The 22,485-nt window shown below is 43.0% G+C and overlaps 1 protein-coding gene across 1 annotated transcript in view; it reads right to left on the bottom strand.

Moving 5' to 3' along the window:
• LRP2 (LDL receptor related protein 2) overlaps positions 1 to 22,485 on the bottom strand; it is a 143,630-nt gene that overhangs the window by 18,337 nt on the left and 102,808 nt on the right. The window contains exons 51-65 of the mRNA XM_081848899.1: positions 22,231 to 22,383; positions 21,352 to 21,522; positions 19,372 to 19,595; positions 17,311 to 17,488; positions 15,060 to 15,256; positions 13,375 to 13,620; positions 12,405 to 12,533; positions 10,613 to 10,732; positions 9,633 to 9,749; positions 8,345 to 8,461; positions 7,330 to 7,467; positions 6,145 to 6,267; positions 4,819 to 4,947; positions 3,990 to 4,121; positions 2,963 to 3,094 (exon numbers count right to left, since the gene is read on the bottom strand). Of these exons, the coding sequence (XP_081705025.1) occupies positions 2,963 to 3,094; positions 3,990 to 4,121; positions 4,819 to 4,947; positions 6,145 to 6,267; positions 7,330 to 7,467; positions 8,345 to 8,461; positions 9,633 to 9,749; positions 10,613 to 10,732; positions 12,405 to 12,533; positions 13,375 to 13,620; positions 15,060 to 15,256; positions 17,311 to 17,488; positions 19,372 to 19,595; positions 21,352 to 21,522; positions 22,231 to 22,383 (2,306 nt within the window). The remainder of the gene's footprint in view (positions 1 to 2,962; positions 3,095 to 3,989; positions 4,122 to 4,818; positions 4,948 to 6,144; positions 6,268 to 7,329; positions 7,468 to 8,344; positions 8,462 to 9,632; positions 9,750 to 10,612; positions 10,733 to 12,404; positions 12,534 to 13,374; positions 13,621 to 15,059; positions 15,257 to 17,310; positions 17,489 to 19,371; positions 19,596 to 21,351; positions 21,523 to 22,230; positions 22,384 to 22,485) is intronic.

Raw genomic sequence — 22,485 nt, forward strand, 5'->3', positions numbered from 1 at the left:
CTATGCAGACGATGCCGTCATCTTATCCAGAACAGCTGCGGACCTAGCAAATACAGTTAATGCATTTATTGCCTATTGTAAGGCGGAAGCTCTTAATATTAATTATAAAAAATCGAAAGTCCTTCACTTCACCCGTTCCCGCAAACTCAAGCTGGAGCCGATTAAGATCACAGGTGGCTACTTAGAAAAGGTAAAAGCCTTTAAATACCTAGGCTTAATATTTACTTATAATCTCTCCTGGACCACCCATCTACAATCTGCTTCTCTTGCTGCTACCACGACCTCTAATGCCATTGTCCGATTTTATCACCAGAAGGGCGGCAAACACCTTCCAGCAGCAATTCAAATATTTAATGCCAAAGTTGTCCCTAAATTATTATATGGCTGCGAAGTATGGACTACAGCAATATCAGGCAACTTGGATCGCCCACTTCACATGTTTCTGAGATCTCTTTCTGGCGTCCCGAGATGTGTCTCAGGTGCAGCCCTACGACTTGAGTTTGCCCAGCCCTCAATTGTAAAACGAGCATGGAGTCGAGCCATTTCTTATAGCTCCCACCTACTAGCCTCGGATGCTCGAATTAGAGGTGGTTTCTCCAATCTGATCCTAAGAGACATTCATAATTCTCCTTGGAAAACTACAATTAATCTCAAATTCCGCTCTCTTCTCAATTTGAACTGCAAAACTGTTTTTAACTTAGAGTGTATTAGCCCGGTGGCCCTACCTCTAATCAAAAAGAAGCTCCAACAACTTGACTTCTCTAACACAGCTTCCCATGCTAGAGGGCCGTGTTCAGGCTTAGCCCTAGCTATTCCACCCCCTGAAAGGATCCCTCTATACTGCTTCACAATTCCTTCGGAGGCTAAGCGAAGGGCCTTTACCTGTGCCCGTCTCAACTGTTTTCCTACAGCAGTTCTGTCGGGTCGTTACTCCAGAGTTCCCATCGCAAATAGAACATGCACCTACAATGACACGGCTCTGGAGACTATGGAACATGTAATGCTCTTCTGTCCCAACTGGACAGATGAAAGATCTCGGTTTCTAACTCCTCTCGTGAACAAGCTTCATCTCCCAATCCAGCCTTGGATAGTGTCCCTTCTTCTGCAGGATTCTGACTGTTGGATTACCGAGATGACAGCTAACTTCCTGCTTAGTGTGATGAAGAGGAAAGCGGCACGAACTTCTTCTTTAATACCACAGATGTAGTCGATTCGTCGCACACTCGAACCTGTTTTTGTACTCTCTGTCACTCGATGTTTTAAATCCCCTGTTACTTTTGTTACCCCCCCTTTTTTTTTCTTTCAAAGTATTTCGCCCAGGACGACATCCACTTTTATTTCCCCACCCCCATTTTATCTTGTTATTTCTATGTATATTATGCTATGGCCACGGCTAATGCAATAAATCGATATCAATATAAAAATAACCTGGGCGGAGAAGTTCTAAAAAAATTAATCTGTTTTAACACACAACGAGGTCGAGAACTATTTATCATGCATGTTAACTTGTCTGCCTCTGCTTCCTTTTCTTCTCTTCGTTCGAGGCAAGAGTCCACCTCCTCAAATTCTATCACGCAAGGGATTCACTACTTTGTTTTGGCTTGCACCTAAACTTACAATGGTTTAAACCATGGGCAGAAGAGGAACATACACTCAAGTCCTACCCAAGAAGCATGGGCTGCTCTTCAGATCCTCACATGATCAGAATGAAGAGCAGAAGGAGGTTTTTAAGCCTGCTTTGATTGAACGTGCTTAGAAACTTGCCCCATGATCAAGAACTCTCACAAACCAGGGTTCCTGCTACTCACGGGGAGTATGAATGAATCATTCTCAGGGATGATTCAACCCCTGGCCAGCACTTTCTTGATCACCTGCCCTCGGGCAGAAGATATAGGAGCATGATTAGTCGCACCAACAGGGTAAAGAACAGCTTCTGTCTGTGGGCTGTTAGGCTGCTGAATGAAAAGATAACAACAGGGCAACTGACTTTCGGGTTTGGGGTGTGTGTGTCAGTAAACGAGGGGAATTAAGACTAAAAGAGCTGAGTGGGGGGTGCTCATGTAATTTCACTGTATACAAGTTGTACAAGTGACAATAAAGTATTTCAATTTCAATTTCTCAGACCTTCTCCCTTGAAAACCCTCTTCAGACCTTCACACCAAATAGTGTGACAATCTGAAAAGCAACTCAGGGGCGGGGGAGACATTAGGGGTGGGGCTTACATGTACAACCCTGCCCCATCCACAGTTTAACCCAAGGGAATTCAACTGACTGGTCTTATAAAGGGTTTATCTTTTTTCTATCTATGCTACACAGTCCATGAATCTATATTCAGGTAGGTACCATGTTGGTTTGACGCAGCAACACACACACACACACACACACACACACACACACATATATATATAAGCTTTCGTGTGCATGCACACTTCATCTGTATCTGAAGAAGTGTGCATGAACATAAAAGCTTATACCAAGAAAAAACTTGGTCTCTAAGGTGCTACTGGACAATTATTTTATTTTATTTTTTATAGTCCATGAACCATACATGCCAGTCTGTCAGCAAAGTGTCTTTGATTTATATCAATATAATCTGCCTTTAGAGAAATTACTACAGCTAATTTTCTCTTGATGACAACCAGCTACATCATGAACAGCCCTTTTGTTCTCTGGAAATCTGCAAGGCTATCTGCGAGGGCAAGAGACAGGACACTGAAGATGTCACAGATAAGTTTTAGTTTGTTTTCAGATTCAGCGGCGTAACAGCAGTCAAATGGTTTTACTGAGCCTTACAATCATGATTCTACACAAATGAGTTGGGAAGAAGCGAGCAGAAGACAACAGACAGCAATGCAATGCAGCATGGTGGCCAAGAAAATAAGAAAGACTTGTTTCAGAAGACAGTTCTTGGTGCTTAGTTTTAATTTAATTTGGCTCTAATGGAAATGCTGGCTGAGCTTACCACTGGCAGCACACTGGTCTCCCTGCTGATCTCCAACAGATCTGAATCCCTCTGCACAGAAACACTCGTAGCTTCCTTTGGAATTCTTACAAATCTGGGGGCATGTTCCAAAGATCTCACACTCGTCAATGTCTGAAGGCAAAGAGAAAGTATTATAAACTTAATGACAAAATAACTGCCTTGTTGTCGCAGCAAAGGCCTATATAATGTATCAATCTTTTTATCGCAGGAATGGGCCTCTTTAGCTTCTCTTGACTCTCTTTCTTGTTTCCCTTGCTTTGCTCAGGTCCTTTTCTTTTTAAGCCCAGGCACCCAAGTTCTGGGTCCATCCCTGCCCAATATTCAACTCATTTTCTCTCTCTTGCCTTTTCTATGTCCTTTTTTCTTTTTACCATGGCCCATTCCAATTTTCTTCTTTCCTTTATCTTCCCCCTTCCTCTTTTCTCTCCCTCATTTTATGAATATTCAGACTATGAGCTTACAAGAATGGAACCTGTTTTATCTTTTTGTTCATAACGCAACATTAAGAATAATGAGTGCAGCGCTAGCCATGCTGCGCGAGCCTGTAAAGACGTATGTGCACAGACATTTTATTCCATTCGTTGTTCTTTGGATCCAATCCAATGTACTCTGCAAGCAGACACTGCTTTTCAGTGAGAAACTACAGTAGCCATTCCAAAGAAAATGAGTCTTCACAGGTTTGAAGAGGAAACCTACACCAGCAATCCATCACACAGAGAAGTATCACCCTAACTGCTTAGGCTCCAAAGAGCAACACAAGGGAGAGAGAGAAACAATGAGATCAAAGACAGGAAGGTGGTTAAATTATCTAAAATGTTTTAGGAACCTGCACCTAAATGCTACGAGAAAAACAGGATTCCACATAAATAAACAAAACATCTCAGTGTGATGAGATGCTTAGAGAGCTGGCACAGAATTTTTTATCTGTGCCATAATGAAAATGATGAGAGAGTTTATTAAAGCTGAGCAATTTGGAGAGAGAAATCTATTTCAAGATGAAAGGTACCATCACAGGTATTTCTGTTCAGTTCACTGGGGCTGTATCCAGGTCTGCAGGTACATATAAATCCCCCTTCACTTAAGTTGGTACAGTTGTGTTCACAGATATTTTCAGCACAGGTCCTACCCGTTCCAGAATCTAAAGAACAAAACAAAACATAGGTTGCATTTTAATGAGAAACTGAAACAAATTTCTCCTCCACCTCTGGTTCATAATAATAATAATAATAATAATAATAATAATAATAATAATAGATTCAGATCCTCAAAATGCATCTACTGAACTCCTGAAATCTCATTCCAAAGAATTTTTTTCTTTTTAGTTGTTGTTTTGAACTATTAAGGAACATTCCGTGGGCCTGATTTCCTCCACTGTTTAAAATTCTTTACAAATAGAGGCCGATAGGACCTCTCCTCCTTCACAGCTGGCCTAAGCAAAATATGCCAGTAATGTAGGGATGTTGCTGGCATCCTTTTCTTCTGTGGGATCATGTGGGCTTTAGCTCACATGTTCTTTGAGTTGTGTCGTGGATGGAAGGGGCTCACCCAGCCCTTCAGCTACATTAGGACCATCACTGCAGTGAACATCAAAGAAGAGGGATGGAAACAGATGAGAAGGTGCAGGGAGCGAGGGAGGCACACACATCAGGTATCAAGTACAGAGGACTGGGGGAGGAAGAAGGCTGGGTTTGCATTCCAGGATTTACTCTGTTCCTGAGGATTTCTCAACGTTTCCCAATAACACGGGCACACGCAAAGCTCTCACCTCAACATTGGTTTTCCTCCCCATAACAAACGTACAGTTTGAACTCAGTGCAAGCTACTGCGGTACTTACTGCAGCCTAATTCATCAAAGTGGTCCCCGCAATCGTCATAATTATCACATACGTAGTGTAGTGGGATGCAGTTTCCATTGCCACATTTGAATTCCTCAGTAGTGCAAGGCTTAGGAGTGGGTTCTCTGCCTGCATGAAGATAATGCACACACATACCTCTTCACACAAACATATATCCCGTTTTATAGCATGCATATTGCAGACGTTGTATACAAGCTGTGTTAGGGCAACTTGGCCCAGTCCCCTGTGGTGGGCTCCCACACACATCTCAGCTTTTGTCTTTCCAATACCGTTAAAGCTACCTGTCCAGTCTTGAGAGACACTCACAGGGAAATTCCAGAGTTGGGCTTGATTTACTGTTAGGCTGAAGAGCACGCATGCTGCCAGAGCTCAGAGTGTGCTCAGTCTCTGGCTGCTAAATCCCCACCCCCACCCCCGGCTTACAAAGCCTTTGCTCATCCGGGAGGTATTTCTCTCATGGTTGTGCAAAGCATCTGTTAGCCTAAGAATCAGGCAACTCTTCCCCAGCTCAGATTTAATCTGAGCCACTGAAGAATCCAGGCGCTGTCAAAGCTTGTCTTTCGTTTCAGTTCCTCTCTCAGAGCTCAGCTTACAGAACTTCAACAGCATCCCTGTAGCTTACTTATTAATATCACACACATCTATAATGTCTGTATCTGAAATCACTGCCTTCCCACACTTTCCCCTCCTTTGATCCAGATTTTTTTAGCATATCAGGGATACTCAGAAAATGAGAGGGAAAACTGAGGGAGTGGAAAGTATGAGAAAGTAGTGAACTAGAGGAGAATTTCATATAGACAACGGAGAATTCATGGAGGTACTAGCCATACTGAATGACAGTATGGATGAGCCCATGTTTCATTCATGGCTATAAAGGTCTACAGTATATTCATACTACTGGTACTGAATACAGTGGTACCTTGGTTTACAAACTTAATTCGTTCCGGAAGTCCATTCTTAAACCAAAGTGTTCTTAAATCAAGGCGTGCTTTCCCATAGCAGCAGGGGACTCAATTTACACTCAACAGGAGGCAGAACATGTTCTGCTTCCAAGGCAAAGTTCACAAACCAAAACACCTACTTCACTGTTCTTAGACCAAAGTACCACTGTAATTGGGGAATAATGACATATTTCTTGAAAAATACAAGCCACTGCGTGTTCTTTTTTATCTAGCTAACATGTTTGTGAATTAAACATTAAAAACAGTAGGATCTAAGAGCAGCCTTAACCTAGAATTACTGTCGATCATCATTAGGCACATTCATCTCTTAATTCCTGAATGTTATGCACATTGATAGACCTACAGTGCTCTTCTTTCTCATCGCTTCCATCTCCACAGTCGTCCTTTTGGTTGCACAGCTCATGGCTATAGATGCAGCGGTTGTTCCCACAGCGAAAACGGAACGGTTGTTCACATGCAATATCCACTGAAATAAAACAGGCCAGTGATTTCTAACTTGGTTTATAGGATACAAATATAAAAGCTTATTTTAAAAGGTGATCAAAATGCCAGGCAGCAATCCTAAACTGCAGTCCTGGAGCACTACCAGAGAAGAAGGCAAGGTCTGGCTTTTTGTGTCGTCTGAACTCAGGCTCGCGGTTTGTTTCTCTGCAAGCAAACCACAAGAGGCAACCAACGTTTGGGGGAAACAAACTATGAGCCCAGTTTCGGACATGAGCAGTCAGGCCATGGCTTGTTTCCTTGAAGTACCAACAGCAGGAGCAGGTGAGGGCTGAAGCACGTGCGATTTCATGACACTGCTCATTGACATCAAACCATTTGTTTATTTTAGCCATGATTTATTGTGATGTTTAAACCAATGCCAGTGTTGCACTGGCCTTCATCAGGGCAAAAAGACTGAAAGATCCTGCACTCTCCCAGAGTTCCTCCCATCTCTCTTTTGGTACCTTGGTTCTCTTGATATCATCTGACTAATGTAAAATGATGTGTGTTAACACAAATACATGGGTCCAGAGCTCATTCCTGACCCCTGAATTCAAGCTAAAAGGCCAAATATAATAATCATGTTCCGTTATACCCACATTGGCCCCACTGAACCAGTCACAAGATAGGCAAACTCTGTGAGGTTCTCCTGGCCCAGAAACATTTTGAGTTTCCAAAGGGGAAGCAGACAAACCAGGAAGAGGCAACAAGAGTTTTCATGTGCAGGAAAAGCCTGCATTTCACTGGCTGTGTTAGGACTTTAGACATGCACTGAAGTTTCTGTAAGAAATGTACAGGTCAGAATCCTAAAGGCTTGTGTTTCTCTTTGGGCAGCCCACCATGCCACATAACAATCTGCTTTTGAAAGCCAAGGGGAATTTCAAAAGGATCTTTTGACATGGCGCAGCAATTGGGTACCAAGAGCCTGTGTTTCAAACGCATCCTGCTGGATATGCCCAGCCCTTTGGCATGCACTAAGAGAGTTGTATGGGGCGGGGTTCAAGGTGGGGTCGATTCAGGCTTTACATTTTTCTCTCTAGCTTACAGCATAAGTTAAGTTCTTCGTCTGAGCCATCTCCACAGTCGTCGTCACCGTCACACTTCCAGTATGGCTGAATACATACATGGTTTCTGCACTCAAACATTGTGCGTGGGCAGTACGAGCCGTTAGGATAGCGGGTGGCTGGAAAACAGAAACGCCTTCTTTTAATATCAAAATCTACTTGTCCTCATAATACTATGCAGACCTGTACCCACTGATTTGTGGGGCATCTTCGGGAGAAGAAAAGGATAAGGAGTAAATAAACCCTACACAAATCCAGAGTGAAATCCCTAAGATGATTGGATGGTGCCTGTTATGTCTCCTTCTGGCAACTTCTGCAGCCAAGCTGGTGTCAAACGTATTGCTCTGCTTCCCTTTGGACCACATCAGTGAAGCCAAGAGGCGAGTCCTGTCATCTGAATAGCCCATGATCGCCATACACACTGCCCAGGCTTGCACCCCGGGGAGGTCACTTTGGTGCTGCTGACGCAGCAAAAACAGTTCAGGAGGCAGCAAGTTACAAGTTGACCCATTTCAATTGATGGACTTAGGCATTCATGTTAATTTCAATGGGTCCAATCTGTATAAAGTGGTACCTCGGGTTACATACACAACAGGTTACATACGCTTCAGGTTACAGACTCCGCTAACCCAGAAATATTACCTCGGGTTAAGAAGTTTGCTTCAGGATGAGAACAGAAATCGTGCTCCGGCGGCACAGTGGCAGCAGCGGGAGGCCCTATTAGCTAAAGTGGTGCTTCAGGTTAAGAACAGTTTCAGGTTAAGAACGGACCTCCGGAACAAATTAAGTACGTAACCAGAGGTACCACTGTATACCTTAGTTGGGTACAACCCTGTATCATTATTTAAGCTCTGCTTGAGAGCATTCAGCATTTCTTGGAATCTTTCTAATGGCAGAAGAAGAAAAATACTAAAATGTTTCATTTCTCCCGCCCCACAGAAAGGAGAAGTTCATAAGGGATTTCAGTAAGTTTCTGCCCCAGATCTAGGCACTCACGGCAAGTTGCTTCATCAGAGAAATCCAGACAATCGGCACTTCCATCACACCGGAAACGTTCTGCAATGCAATGCCCACTGTCGCACTGGAAATAACCTGGGTGGCAGGTCCTTAGTTCTACAAAGTAAAATAGACTGGCGTCAAAATGTCTCTTATTACAAAAGTGCTTTTGTAATGTCATATTTGTCAGTTTGCATTTCTTAGTGCAGAAAGTATTGATCTGATGCGTAGAGATCTTTCCTATTCTAATGAATTCAAGAGGGTTCAGGAAGCTTCTCTGTGTGAAAGAAACAAGCAGAAGGTTCATGATGTTTGGGTTATTTCTTCAGAGAAGAAGAAGAGTTTGGACTTGATTATCCTGCCTTTCACTCCCTTTAAGGAGTCTCAAAGTGGCTAACATTCTCCTTTCCCTTCCTCCCCCACAACAGACACTCTGTGAGGTGAGTGGGGCTGAGAGACTTCAGAGAAGTGTGACTGGCCCAAGGTCACCCAGCAGCTGCATGTGGAGGAGCGGAGACGTGAACCCGGTTCCCCAGATTACGAGACTACCGCTCTTAACCACTACACCACGCTGGCTGAGTACAGCTGGCTTAAACTGGTTATCTTTTCTGTCAAGGTCATGTTGACTATAAAAGTAAGGCCAGAAGGAGCCTGAGTTTCACTTTCTCTTTCTATCTCTTTTCCTTCTCGTGTGGTGTTCTGTACATAGTATGCTTAGTGTTGAGGTTTAGTCTTATTATAAGTTATTGTAAGTTAAGTCTGCTGCAACTGGATTTCTTATGGACAGTGCCAATCCTGAATATATTGAATTTGTGACCATTATGCTCTTTTGCCTTCAGTAGCAGTAAAACTCTGCTGGATGAAATATAATTGCATCTGATCCATTTTTGGGGACTGCTGCAACGTGCTTAAGTTTCCACTCTGCTAACTATACATTGGAGTTCTACTCCGGATCAATATTAAGTAGAATTCCATGACAATATTTTCAATATGATGTTAAATTTATTGCATAATCCTTTAGAACCACAGACAGGGCTTTTTGGTGGTGACCCCAACATGTTTCAAATTCTATCCCCAGGGAAATACATACTGCCTGGTCATTACTGTTTTTTAAAAGAACTGTGGTATTTTCATGATTTATAGGCCTATTTTTACGGAATTGTGTGTTTTGAAATTTTATTTGTAAAAAAGTGAGGGCAACATGCTTTGAAAGACACGCTGGATTAAAACAAACCAACAAATAAATATGCAATTTATTTATAAATATGCAACAAATTGCAATACCCACCACAGTCCCGTTCATCTGAATTGTCCTCACAATCATTGTCATGATCGCATATCCACCGAGAAGGAATGCAATGCAGGTTGTCACACCGATATTCACTTTCTGTGCACTCACGGGGACCTTGCAATAAAGAGATGCAGCATACATGAAATGTGTGGTGTGTTTTTATGCTAAGATGTTTCACAAGCAACCCGGCCCTGCGCCCATTTACCCACTCCCAACCGAGGCTAAGGGTTTAATTAAGCTATCCTTGCCGAATTCTAGTTAACAGAATTGGTATGTAAGAGTATAAAATAACAGTTTCAATGTTGGAAATCTCCTTGGCATTACATCTCATTATCTTTAGTGTTTTGAGGACTGCCCTGTGAATTTATTATTTGCTGCTTAGGTGGATCGGACTGTGAAATCGATTTTGCAAGGGGAATTACTTGTCACAGAGATGGCTATCTTTAGCGATATGCTGAAACAGTGTTTCCCAAATTTGGGTCTCCAGATGTTGCCCCCCCCTACAATTCCCATCATCCTTGACCACTGGTCTTGCTAGCTAGGGATGATGGGAGTTGTAGTCCAAGAACAAATGGAGACACAAGTTTGGGGAACACTGGGCTGAAATAACCACTATATATCTATATCTACCCTAAGTTAGATGAGCATTTGTTTTATTTCTGTAATGAGTGATTTTATATTATGGATTTAAAAAAAACCCCAACAACAACTGATAGGTAAGCAGTGAAACTTCACACACATGCACACCTAAAGGTATCCATTAAATATTATGGGTTAATCCTAGATTCCCACAATGAAGCAATATCCAACAGTGATACTTAACTTCATACCTTGATCCTGAGAAAACTGTACAAGCATGAGGATTTTTAAATATTTAACATGCACCTCGTGTCGAACTTAATGCAAAATGCACCATTCAAACAGGCAGCCTTTGGCTGCAAGGCTATCAATAGTTGGAAAGGAAGGAAATATCTTACTGCAGTTTTGTTCATCAGATTCATCTCCACAGTCATTATCTCCATCACACTTCCACCGCAGTGGGATACAACGATGGTTATCACAGCGGAAATCTCCCAAAGGATCGCAAGTAATCTCCTCTGCAACACACATACACAGTTTATATTTGTCAATACACCAGCACAGACTAACATGCTATTCTCAAATATGAAAACAGGTACAGCAGACGTGGTACAATGAAATGTCAAGCAATTTAGGTAGGTTTTCAAAGCGGCTTCTTAACATATATACTTTGTGGAAGAGGAGAAAAAGCTTCCCATAATCCAAGTATTCTCTCTGTGTCTAGCTTTTGCAAAAAGTAAACAGAGTGCTTTTCACTGCAATGTGTGATATAACTATCACAAAGTGGAAGAATTTGACTTCCCAAAATTAGAAAATCATCCTCCAGGCTGAGTATACCTTCAGTACACTCAGCTGATCAAACCTCTCAATCACCACATCTTATCATAATAAATGATTTTTAAAAAAAAATGCTGGAGAAGCTGTAAAGAGCACCACCTAGATTCTGGAAACACTTGCCAAGCACAACTCAGCTTTTGGCTGCATTTTCTTGTCACACTAAACCATGGTTTAGTAAAATGCACAAGAGGAGGAAGGTGCTGCCATGAGTTCCAGCCTGTGCCCCCCTGCCCCAGTGAGGCAAGAAGGCTTACTTTAGCAGCATTTATTTACTTTCAGTTTAAAAACAAGCCATCTTCAAACCTTGGATTATGAGGCTGGTTTAAACTGTTTAAACTGACCACAATTATAGACAAACCACAATCTCTGGACCACACAACAAACTGAGACTCAGGAACACAAAAAGTAAACACTGTCAGAATTCTCCTCCTAGCAGTGCAGGGAAAGGAGATAGGGAAAAGAAGCATATTAGTCTTGAGGCTTGTCCTTCCAGTTCTTGCATATCTCACCAAGCCATGTTTTACTGTGACATGCAAATACAGCTAGTGTCTAGCTACCTGCAGCATTCATCCACAAATACCACATTAAAGATTGCCAAAAGCAAAATATATACCACTGAAGGAGAAGAAATAATGATGGCAACAGCAAATCTGGGAGGCTCGAACTACAGGTGAAGGCAACAGCTAACAAGCATGGGGAGCAAATTTGTCTCCCAGACAAAGCATTATGACCATGAAAACATATCTGAGCCTTGTCAGCTTTGAAGCAGAATGTACACCTTATTTAACAGGGAAGGCTTTGCCGCCTTGCTATGATTACTGTTTTTCCTTCTTCTGATGCCTTTGAAGTATCCAAAACGGATGCAACGAGAGGTGGTATAATGGTTTGATTTAACTAAAATGAATCTTTATTTAGTTTAAATCTAACCATCCTTTCACCTCCAGGTGCAACCATCATGGATGCTTCAAATGAAGTTCAAGGAAAAGACAGCAATAGTAATAATGCAGAAAACACTTCCCATTCACAAGTACAGATAACACTAATTGCCTGGACAGTGTGACCCAGTGACCGAAAAACTGCTTCAGATAACTCAAGACATTCACATCAGCTATAGCCAAGACTGTAATTATAGTAAGTGACCTCCAAGGTTACATCAAATGACAAGCATCAATTAGAGTGACATGCCGCTAACAGGGTTTTCATTGCACCTTCATTTGCGGCCTAATTTGTGAAGCAGGTATAAATGCAAGTGCATGGAATTTTGGCCAAGGTCATTGCCATTGCTTCACATCTTGAACAGCGTCTGAAGTACACAATGATTTTACAGGTACATTTTGCAGGCCAAAAACGTACCGCAGCCTTGTTCATCGCTGTTGTCTCTGCAGTCATTATGACCATTGCATACAGCCCAGAACGGGATGCAACGGTAATTTGTTCTACAGCTGAATTCTGTGTGGTTATCACAACGATAGGCAGGGCCCACTGAAATAAAAGGAAGAGTCAACATTTGAATACTTTGCCTTTTTACGACAGCTGCTGCACACTGCTGCCAAATACATTTCAGAGAATGTGTTACATGGGATAGACAATGTACAAACACCATGGCCTGCCCCAGATTTATTCATATTTAAATGTACAAAAGGGCTTTTATACTTAAAATGAAAATGATAACATTGCAAACTTGTTTTGGTGCCTGAGGCAGAAAATATAAATGGTAGCCATGGTCATTGGTATGTGGAATGCCCTCCCATCAGATGTCAAGAAGATAAATGACTATACAGTGGAACCTCGGTTCCCGAATGTCTCCGTTGTTGTACGTTTCAGTTCTTGAACGCTGAAAACCCAGAAGCAAATGCTTTCGTTCTTGAATGTTTTTCAGAACTCGAACGTGCAACGCGGCTTCCGCTGAGTGCAAGAAGCTCTTGCAACCAATGGGAAGCCACGCTTTGATTTTCGAATGTTTCAGAAGCCAAACGGGCTTCCAGAATGGATTTTGTTTGAGAACCGAGGTACCACTGTGCAAGTTTTAGAAGACAACTGAAGGCAGCCCTGTATAGGGAATTTTTTTTTTTAATGTTTGAGGTTTGATTATGCTTTTATATTTGTTGGAAGCCACCCAGAGTGGCTGGGGCAACCCAGTCAGATGGACAGGGTACAAATAATAAACTACTTCTTCCTCTTCCTCCTCATTATTATTATTAGGAAAACAACTGACCAATTTGCCATTTGTCTTCTTGTTAGCTACTCTGGTTTCCATTAAGGAGGAAGGACAAGCTATACAAGGAATCCATTAGCCAATCAACACAAGCTGTGCTCTACTTACTGCATTCATGAATCGGCTCGTCCGAGTTATCCCCACAGTCATCGTCCACATCGCATTTCCAGGACTGGGGGATGCAACGGCCATTGTCACATTTAAATTGGCCTGGAGGGCAGGTCCTGCTGGCACAATGAGAAGCATCTTCATCTGAGTTATCACCACAGTCATCCTCTCGGTCACACTGCCAGGCTTCTGGGATGCATCGCTTGTTGGCGCATTGCCACTGATGAGACTCACACTGGTGATTGGCTAGAAGGCAAACATAATTGTGGTATTAGTAGACTACTTTAAAATGAAATGAAATGAAATTGCAGTATACTCTCACTTATCCAAACTGCTGCAGGGATAAAATCAAACCAACCCTATTTTGATCAGTGCTGCTGTTTAGCTAAATGGGAGTGCTATACAGTGGTACCTTGGGTTACAGACGCTTCAGGTTACAGACTCCACTAACCCAGAAATAGTAGCTCGGGTTAAGAACTTTGCTTCAGGATGAGAACAGAAATCGTGCTCTGGCAGCACGGCAGCAGCAGGAGGCCCCATTAGCTAAAGTGGTGCTTCAGATTAAGAACAGTTTCAGGTTAAGAATGGACCACCGGAACAAATTAAGTTCTTAACCCGAGGTACCACTGTATAAACAGAGAAAAGATTGACATGGAGATAATATATGTTGGGTAAACTACTAAGACTGGGTGATATCTGGTTTTCAACATCGTGATATATCACCAGCTAAGCATCACAATATACTGATATGTCATGATATCGGATATAAAGATGGAGCTATGTAGAGGTATTGGCTGGCTTAATGGTTTTTCACACGTCATGATTCGCTGCTCCCTGAAGGAGGCAGGGGAGAGTTGAGCTGACAGAGTTAACAGGGGCTGCAGGAATCGAGAGCAGTGGCTGGCTTCACAGTTTTCCCCACATTGTGATTTTTGCATAACCCTAACATACCTCATCAATCACAACTCTGTATATGAAATAAGAGTATACTGTACGCTAAATATCTCAGTGCAACACGTACTATAACTCAAGATAATGTGAGCTTAAAGAATACATATACAATCTCAATGTCACCGGGTTCAACTGTAATGTACTGGTGCTGTGTGTTAATTGGACTGATTGCAATTTCGCATATTCTACTGATCAAATTAGCCCCAACATACACCATGATTCACAATATATTGCAAGATCAAAAATTATGAAACTGATATCACGATATGGACTTCAAACCATTTTAGGACAATATGTCAATATATCACCTAGCCCTATAAACTACACGTCAAGATAACAAAATCTTTGTTAGAGGGAGTGCCTTGTTAACAGGTTATTTAACCATACTAGTTTCCTCTTCATGGAACAAGTAATTTCTAGACCCATTATTGCTTGTACCGAGTAACAGGTTAATTTAGAGCATGGGTAGGCCAGCTAAGGGCCGGGGGCCGGATCCGGCCCAATCACCTTCTCCCACAGACAGTCTGGGAATCAGCATGTTTTTACATGAGTAGAATGTGCCCTTTTATTTAAAATGCATCTCTGGGTTATTTGTGGGGCACAGGAATTTGTTCTTTTTATTTTTTTTACAAAATATAGTCCGGCCCCCCACAAGGTCTGAGGGACAGTGGACCGGCCCCCTGCTGAAAAAGTTTGTTGACCCCTGATTTAGAGACTTAGCACTTGCAACATACCACAAAGCACACGATCTTCATCTGATCCGTCAGGGCAGTCTGCCAGGGCGTTGCACAAGTAATGGGAACTCGTACAGTTGCCATCATTGCACTGGAACTGCCCAACTTGGCAGTACCTGTGAGGGCATGTGGGCGGTTCATCGGAGCCATCCCGGCAATCTCTCTGACCATCACATTTCCACCATATGGGAATACACCTACAAAACAGAGAGACGCCATAATGTTTGTTTCAAGGAGGCAATGCCTTTGACATATTCTATAGTCATGTTTATTTGGAAGCAAGTCTCACCTGAGCTCAGTGGGACTCACTTCCTGGCAAGAACACTTAGGATTGTAAACACAAGAGCCTTTGGGATGATTCCCATCATGAAGAATTAGTGTGTTTTCTTGACCCAAGGCTTCATGCATGCATTTAGTAGCCCCTTCCACATAACTGAGTCTGTCCTAGAAAATACTGCATTTGAGCCAATCAGCAAGTATGGGAATGTATATTTATAAACTGTAGGTGATTTCAGAGGTATTAATTTATCAGTGTCACGTATCCTTCTTCCAGGTACTTTTCTCCCAAGTACTCCTAAGACTGCAATGCTCAGTGAAAAGGGCCACCCTTCAAAGAGCAACACAGTCTTATGATCAGGAATGTGATAACCCAGGGATGAAGGGTTTGGGGGCACCTTTAATGATTAAGGAATTGGGCTACTCAGCTGCTTATACAGTTGTGCCTTGGTTCCCAAATGGCTTAGGTGCCGAATAAATCGGCTCCCGAACGCCACAAACCCGGAAGTAAGTGTTCCGGTTTGTGAATGTTTTTCAGAAGCCGAACATCCTGTGCAGCTTCCGCTTGAGTGCAATAAGCTCCTGCAGCCAATGAGAAGCCACACCTTGGTTTTCAAACGGTTTCTGGAGTCGGACAGACTCCCAGAATGGATTAAGATTGAGCACCAAGGTACCACTGTATAGCGCCCCAAAATCAAGTGCAGAAGCACAACAAGCAACTGTGCCATTCCACCATCATTTTTCTCTCTCCAGCCACAGCCACGACTACAAGAGATAGAGGGAGGCTGTCAGAAGCATGGCAGGCTGTAGGCTGTAAGCTTGCTTATTTATTTATTTATTTATTTATTCATACATACATACATACATACATACCCCGCCCATCTGGCTGGGTTTCCCCAGCCACTCTGGGAGGCTCCCAACAGAATATTAAAAACACGATAAAACATCAAACATTAAAAACCTCCCTAAACATGGCAGTGCCATGGTGTGACAAAGGAATGGCAACAGGAAGGAAGTACAGTCATACCTCATGTTATAGACGCTTCAGGTTACGTCTCTTCAGGTTGCGTCCCGCAGCAACCCGGAAGTACTGGAAAGGGTTACTTCCGGGTTTTGCCGCTTGCGCATGCGCATGCGCAGAAGCGCCAAATTGCGCCGCGGACCTATGCATATATGACGCTTCAGGTTGCCCTCTTTTCAGGTTGCGAACGGGCCTCCGGAACGGATCCCGTTCACAACCAGAGGTACCACTGTACTAAGGCAAAGAGCAGCAATGGGGCACAAACCTGGAGAAGTAGAAGTGATGTATCATTGTCTGTTACCTCTGTTCACCAATTCTATGCTTCCAAGTGCCACCAAGACTTGGAAGAGCTAGTGCAGCATAGTGATTAGCATGTCACACTAGAACTGGGGACACCCAGGAACAAATCCCCACTCAGCCCTGAAGCTCTGCTGGTGACCTTGCATCAGTCACTCTTCCCTCTCAGCCTACCTTTCCCCATAGCAGGGATAGCTAAGCTGTCTTGGCCTGAGAGCCACGTTCAGCCTTGGCCAACGCTAGGGATGGTGGGACACATGCCAGTGATGGGCGTGGCCACTCCACACACTCTCTGTACCAATCAGCTGAGGAGAGGGTTATTACCCCCTTCTCTGCTCATCATGTGATTGGTCTGATTACCAGGGGTGGGGCAATCTTCATCTCCATTAAGGCTCTGGGCTTCATTCACCTATTCTTGTGTCTTAATATACAGCCACTGCTGCCTAAATTGTGATGGGGTGGAATGAGATTCCTGAACTGGGAGTTTCACTGCACACACACACACACACCCATGCCCAGCCAAAGGAAGAAGATAAAATGAGAGCGAGGACCAATGCCATATTTGAGTCCTTGGAGGTAGGACATGTATACGTGGGAAATACTCACGTGCGATGTAAATAAGCAAGTAAAACAATGGTGTGTGATTTATATGAATACCTTTCACTGTCTGCACAAAGGAACTGAGTGCTGGAACACATCGGAAGGCAGTGAGCAGTGTTTCCAAACTGTATTACCATGAAGTTATCTGGACACTCACAGGAATAACCATAACCACCACTTTTTATTAGGCACAGATGAGAACAACCACCATTGTTGGTCCCGCAAGGATTACTTACTAGCAAAAGAAGACAAGGGGCGGGAGAAAGAAAATATAATTATTCCCCGGCAAAGAACAACCCACAAATGAAACTATTGCCACTTAAATTGCAAAGAATGCTTTAATCTTTGGTGGCACATGTCAACTTGCATTCACGAACAATACTGGGATTGTTTCCTATTGATGCATATTTGCAACAAATTCAACGTACCAAAAGGTAATACTGCAACATGTATCCTGGCCTATTGGACAGATGTACCCTGGCTATGTTATCTGGGGTTGGACTATGGATTGTGCCCAATATTTCATTATAAGGAAGGGGAGATCCCCATGGTCTCTGAAGAGCATGAGAACAAGTATGGGCTTGAGTCAAGCAAACCAAGGCTCAGCCCAATGAAGGAGTTTAGTTTAAAACATGCTATCAAGAGAAACCATTGCTGATTCAAATCCAGGGTGAAGCAGCCAGTTGAGCCAAGTATAACAATGTATAGTGAGGTAGGTGCATGGGACCAGCATCAGCAGAAACACAACAACCAACCTGCCAGCAGCTTTTTCCTAGTCCCTGTTATAGGGCTGCTAGTTTCAAAACAGACAAGAAACATCCAAATTTAATTAATTCAATTACCCTTGTAGAATAAGTGCAACAGTGCATGGGCAGGCAAGGTTCCCAGATAATGACATTGGCTATATTCAGGGGAAACACTAAACCATAGTTTAGAACTTGCACGATCCCTCTCCCCTCTCTCCTTTCCATGTGAGTAAGAAGCAGTTTTTACTTTTAGTTAACCATGGTTAGCTGTTTGGTCCAAACTGTAAATTGTCACTATTGATGATCAGTTTCAAAACAAGGCAACTTCAAACTATGGTTTATGAAGCTGGCTCGTTTAAACTAACCACAGTTAATGTTAACCACAGGTCCTAGCACTGGAGTCTGGTTCATTAGGACAGATGGGGCACTACCCCACCAACTTCAGCCTGCCCCCACTTCCCTTCCTTCTTTCTTACAATCCATTCAATTGGGGGTGTCACTACCTGTCAGCTCCCTCCTCCTTGGTTTCAGTGTTGCCCTTGTAAAACTCGGCAGGGGGGATGACAGGGACGAAACAAAAATTAGTTGGTTATACCTATCATTGACTCTGGCTCCACCTACTCTTGGGCTCCCTGCCTTTTCCCATACTGGTCCCAATGAGTACCAGTTGCCACTGGGTCCCAGTATATAAGAAACAGCAAATTGTGGTTAACTAAAAGCTTCTGAATTCCTCCTCTCAGCTGGGTGGGAACAGGAGAGGGAAGTGGTATGCATAAGCTCAGAAAAAAGTTAAGCTTATTTATCTGCTGCTGTGGGTTAAACCACAGAGCCTAGGACTTGCCGATCAGAAGGTCAGTTCGAATCCCAGCAACAGGGTGAGCTCCCGTTGCTTGGTCCCTGCTCCTGCCAACCTAGCAGTTTGAAAGCACGTCAAAGTGCAAGTAGATAAATAGGTACCGCTCCAGGCGGGAAGGTAAACGGCGTTTCCGTGCGCTGCTCTGGTCCGCCAGAAGCAGCTTAGTCATGCTGGCCACATGACGCGGAAGCTGTACCCCGGCTCCCTCGGCCAATAAAGTGAGATGAGCGCCGCAACCCCAGAGTCAGCCACGACTGGACCTAATGGTCAGGGGTCCCCTTACCTTTACCTTTAAACCATGGTTTTGCATTACATCCAAATGCAGTCATAATATTTACATCCAAGAGAATGCTAAAAAAAAAATCATTCTATGAGGGTGAAAAATTCAATAAGAACCAGACCCCTGAAAAATGCCTATGTTGTCTCACACCTTACTTCTGAGTTACATGCAGAATTCAGAGGATTAGACCTTGAATAAGAATGAAGACACCCACATCAGTAGAATGGATTGCTTACCAAGTGGCTGCCTGTACGGGTGATAGACGTGGATATCAAAAGGTCTGTGAGTGGTGTTTACCAGAACTGCCCTGCCTGATCCATTGTACTTATTTCCCTTTTCAACTGTCCTCGTGTTCCAGTCAGTCCAGTAGATGGTGTCCTCAAAAATGGTAATTGCAAATGGGTGAGCTAATGTCCCATCGTACACCGTGTGACGGTGGTGGCCATCTAAATCGGAGTACCTGCAGGAAAGAAGCATGCATGGGTAATGCTGAACTTTTGTCTATTGCTTCAGAGTGCAAAAGAATTGTAACCAACTATGTTCTTCCAAGGGTCCCCAAATGGAACCCCCGACGTTCTGTTCACACAACTGATTACCTCCACTCAGTTCCACCTCCTGTGTTGTAAAACAACGCCTCCCTAAGCATTCTTTCCAGAAGATGTTAGTAAGATGAAGGTTCAAGTTCAGAAGGGCCTGTAGCTCAGTGGGAGAACATCTGATCTGCATGCAGATGGTCCCAAGGTTCATTCCTTGGTCTCTGCTGGTAGAGCTTGCAAAGACTCCTTGAGGGAAACCCTGGAGAGCCAACTGCCAGTCAATGTAGACAACATTGAACTAGAGGGACTTGGTAAAAGGCAACTTCCTGTATTCCCAAGTTACCTCTCACTACCCTCTAGAGAAAGAATGACCTGTCACCTCCAACTTTCTATGTTGCTTACCTTTCGCTGTCTATGTGACTAAAGATATTTTTTTAAAAATCAGGGGCATGAAAACATATTGGGTTGCTGAGTGAAGTATTGGGCGTAAGAATCACTGGTGGAACCCAACCTCCAACCTCTTGACCTCCAGTCAGATCTGCAATTGTAGTATTTTGACTCTCTCGCCTGGGATTCTAGAGTGGACAGGAAGGAGGGGAAGAAGGCAGGCCTTTGAGACTTTAGCTCCTCTGGGCCCGATCAAGGAGCTACTCTGATCTCCATTCTTGTCCACTCCCATTGAGCCATTTGGATAGTAAACAAGTGCCTGGAACGCATGCTTGGAGCCCTCAGAAAAACGACACTGGGAAATGAAATTTCCTCTCTGTCTTTCCAAGGGTTCCCAGGCATGCCCCTGAGTACAGAGGCCCCAAAAAGATGGGGTTTACCTACCCATAGACTGGCATAAGGGACATAACAGTCACAATCCCTAAGACCACAAGTCTCATGTTTCCCATAGCTACTGATGGAAAGAAGAACACTTCCATATTACAGTCAAACCTCTTGTTACGTTCGATTCAGGTTACGTCTTTTCAGGTTGAATCCCACGGCGACCCGGAAGTAATGGAACAGGTTACTTCCGGGTTTTGCCGCTCACGCATGCGCAGACGCTCAGAATGACGTTACGTGCATGTGCAGAAGCGGTGAATCGCGACCCGCGCAGACACGGGTTGCGTTCTGCTCATGATGCGAAAGGGGCTCCGGAACGGATACCGTTCACAACCAGAGGTACCACTGTATCTGTTCCCAGCCTTTGGGATTTCAAAGAGTGCTTTCAATAGGCTTCTTCACCATTAAGAATGTAAACCACATATTCATATAATTAAATAAACAACTATCTGATTTTCAGAATCTTTTCCCTGTTATTCACAGACCTTTCCTATTGAGGACATAATGCAGAATGCTAAACTACTTTGGTGACCGACTACAGATTTTCAGATTTGGGTGGAAATGCAACGCAGAAGAGAAACTGATGAAGACATTCTGAGAGAAGCAAAGCAGTTTGCTCATAATTTTCATATTTGTTATAAAGCATAAACTGAAGTATCTCTCTCCAAAACATTTTGATGTTAGTGACAAACACCCATAAATCGTTACAGTGACGCAACTGAACTAACATATATTCTAAATGGGTAATCATGGTTGTGTCCCTTTAATAAAGCTGAAGCAGACTAATTTGGCAACCCCCAAAATTTGGTATGAAGAGTTACCCAGTTGCTTTATTCTTCTCTATGTACGTACTCAATGTAGTTTAGGTGGGCATCCGCCCAGTAGAGCTTGTCGTTGGTGTAATCTATGGTGAGTCCATTAGGCCACTCTAACTTGGTAGAGATAATCACGGTCTTGTTCTTGCCATCCATTCCCAAGCGACCAATATATGCTCGTTCTCCCCAATCTGTCCAATAGACCTGCCTGGTTAAACAGACACAACGTAAATTAATCTAGTCTTCATTTGTAATGCAATGGCACATGCACCAACATAAAAATCTGGTGGTTTGGAAGGAGCAATGTGTGGGAGGATGCAGGGAACCCATCAGCTAATATATACTTTTATTTCATTAGTTAGAAGTAAAATTGGGTGAAATCCAGTGGTCCTTTGTGTGAGTAGAACAGACTTCTGCAACAGGACTTCCTCTTCCTCCCCTCCCCAAATCTGCAGACTTGGTGGCTTTCTCATATAGCTATATATGCTTCCCCCAATGTAAATGTATTTCTGTAATATTCAGGTTCGTGTGAATATCAGCTTTGTTCTTTCAGTTCTAAACTTTGCCTCTTTCATTGCAGCACTGCTAAATCAGAATAAATGAGTAGCAGCGCGAGTAGTAGATAATGCATTCAGCCTTACCTCTGAAAGAGGTAGATAAGGATGATCTCCAAGCAAGTACGTTAAATGCACTCAGAATAATAAAATAATAATAATAATAATAATAATAATAATAATAATAATAATAATAAATTTATTTATATCCCGCCCTCCCCAGCCAAAGATGGGCTCGAAATCTGTGCGTCTCATCGTAGATTTTAAAAATGCCCTTATTAGCCTTTATCCCAATGGTTTTCCGCAGTCAGGATACCATAAAACAATTGTACTAAAAAGAAATAATCATGGAAATAGCTTACCCATATTTGGGGTGAACAACAATAGCTCTAGGGTACTGAAAACAGAAGGTGTTGTTGGGATCCAAACACCGATCAACTAGTTTTTTCCGGAACCGACCATCAAGCTCTGACACATAGAGGCAGTCCTTGGAGGAATCTACCCAGTAGAGTTTTCTGAAATATTTTACAAGGTGCCTGTTACACAGAGTCCTCGTTTTATTTATTTTATATCAACTGTCGTTTTTCCTTAAGGGTTGCCAACCTTTTTAGGCCTAT

Source organism: Podarcis erhardii, assembly GCF_964252035.2.
Source record: "Podarcis erhardii genome assembly, chromosome: 1".
Classification (NCBI taxonomy): Eukaryota; Metazoa; Chordata; class Lepidosauria; order Squamata; family Lacertidae; genus Podarcis; species Podarcis erhardii.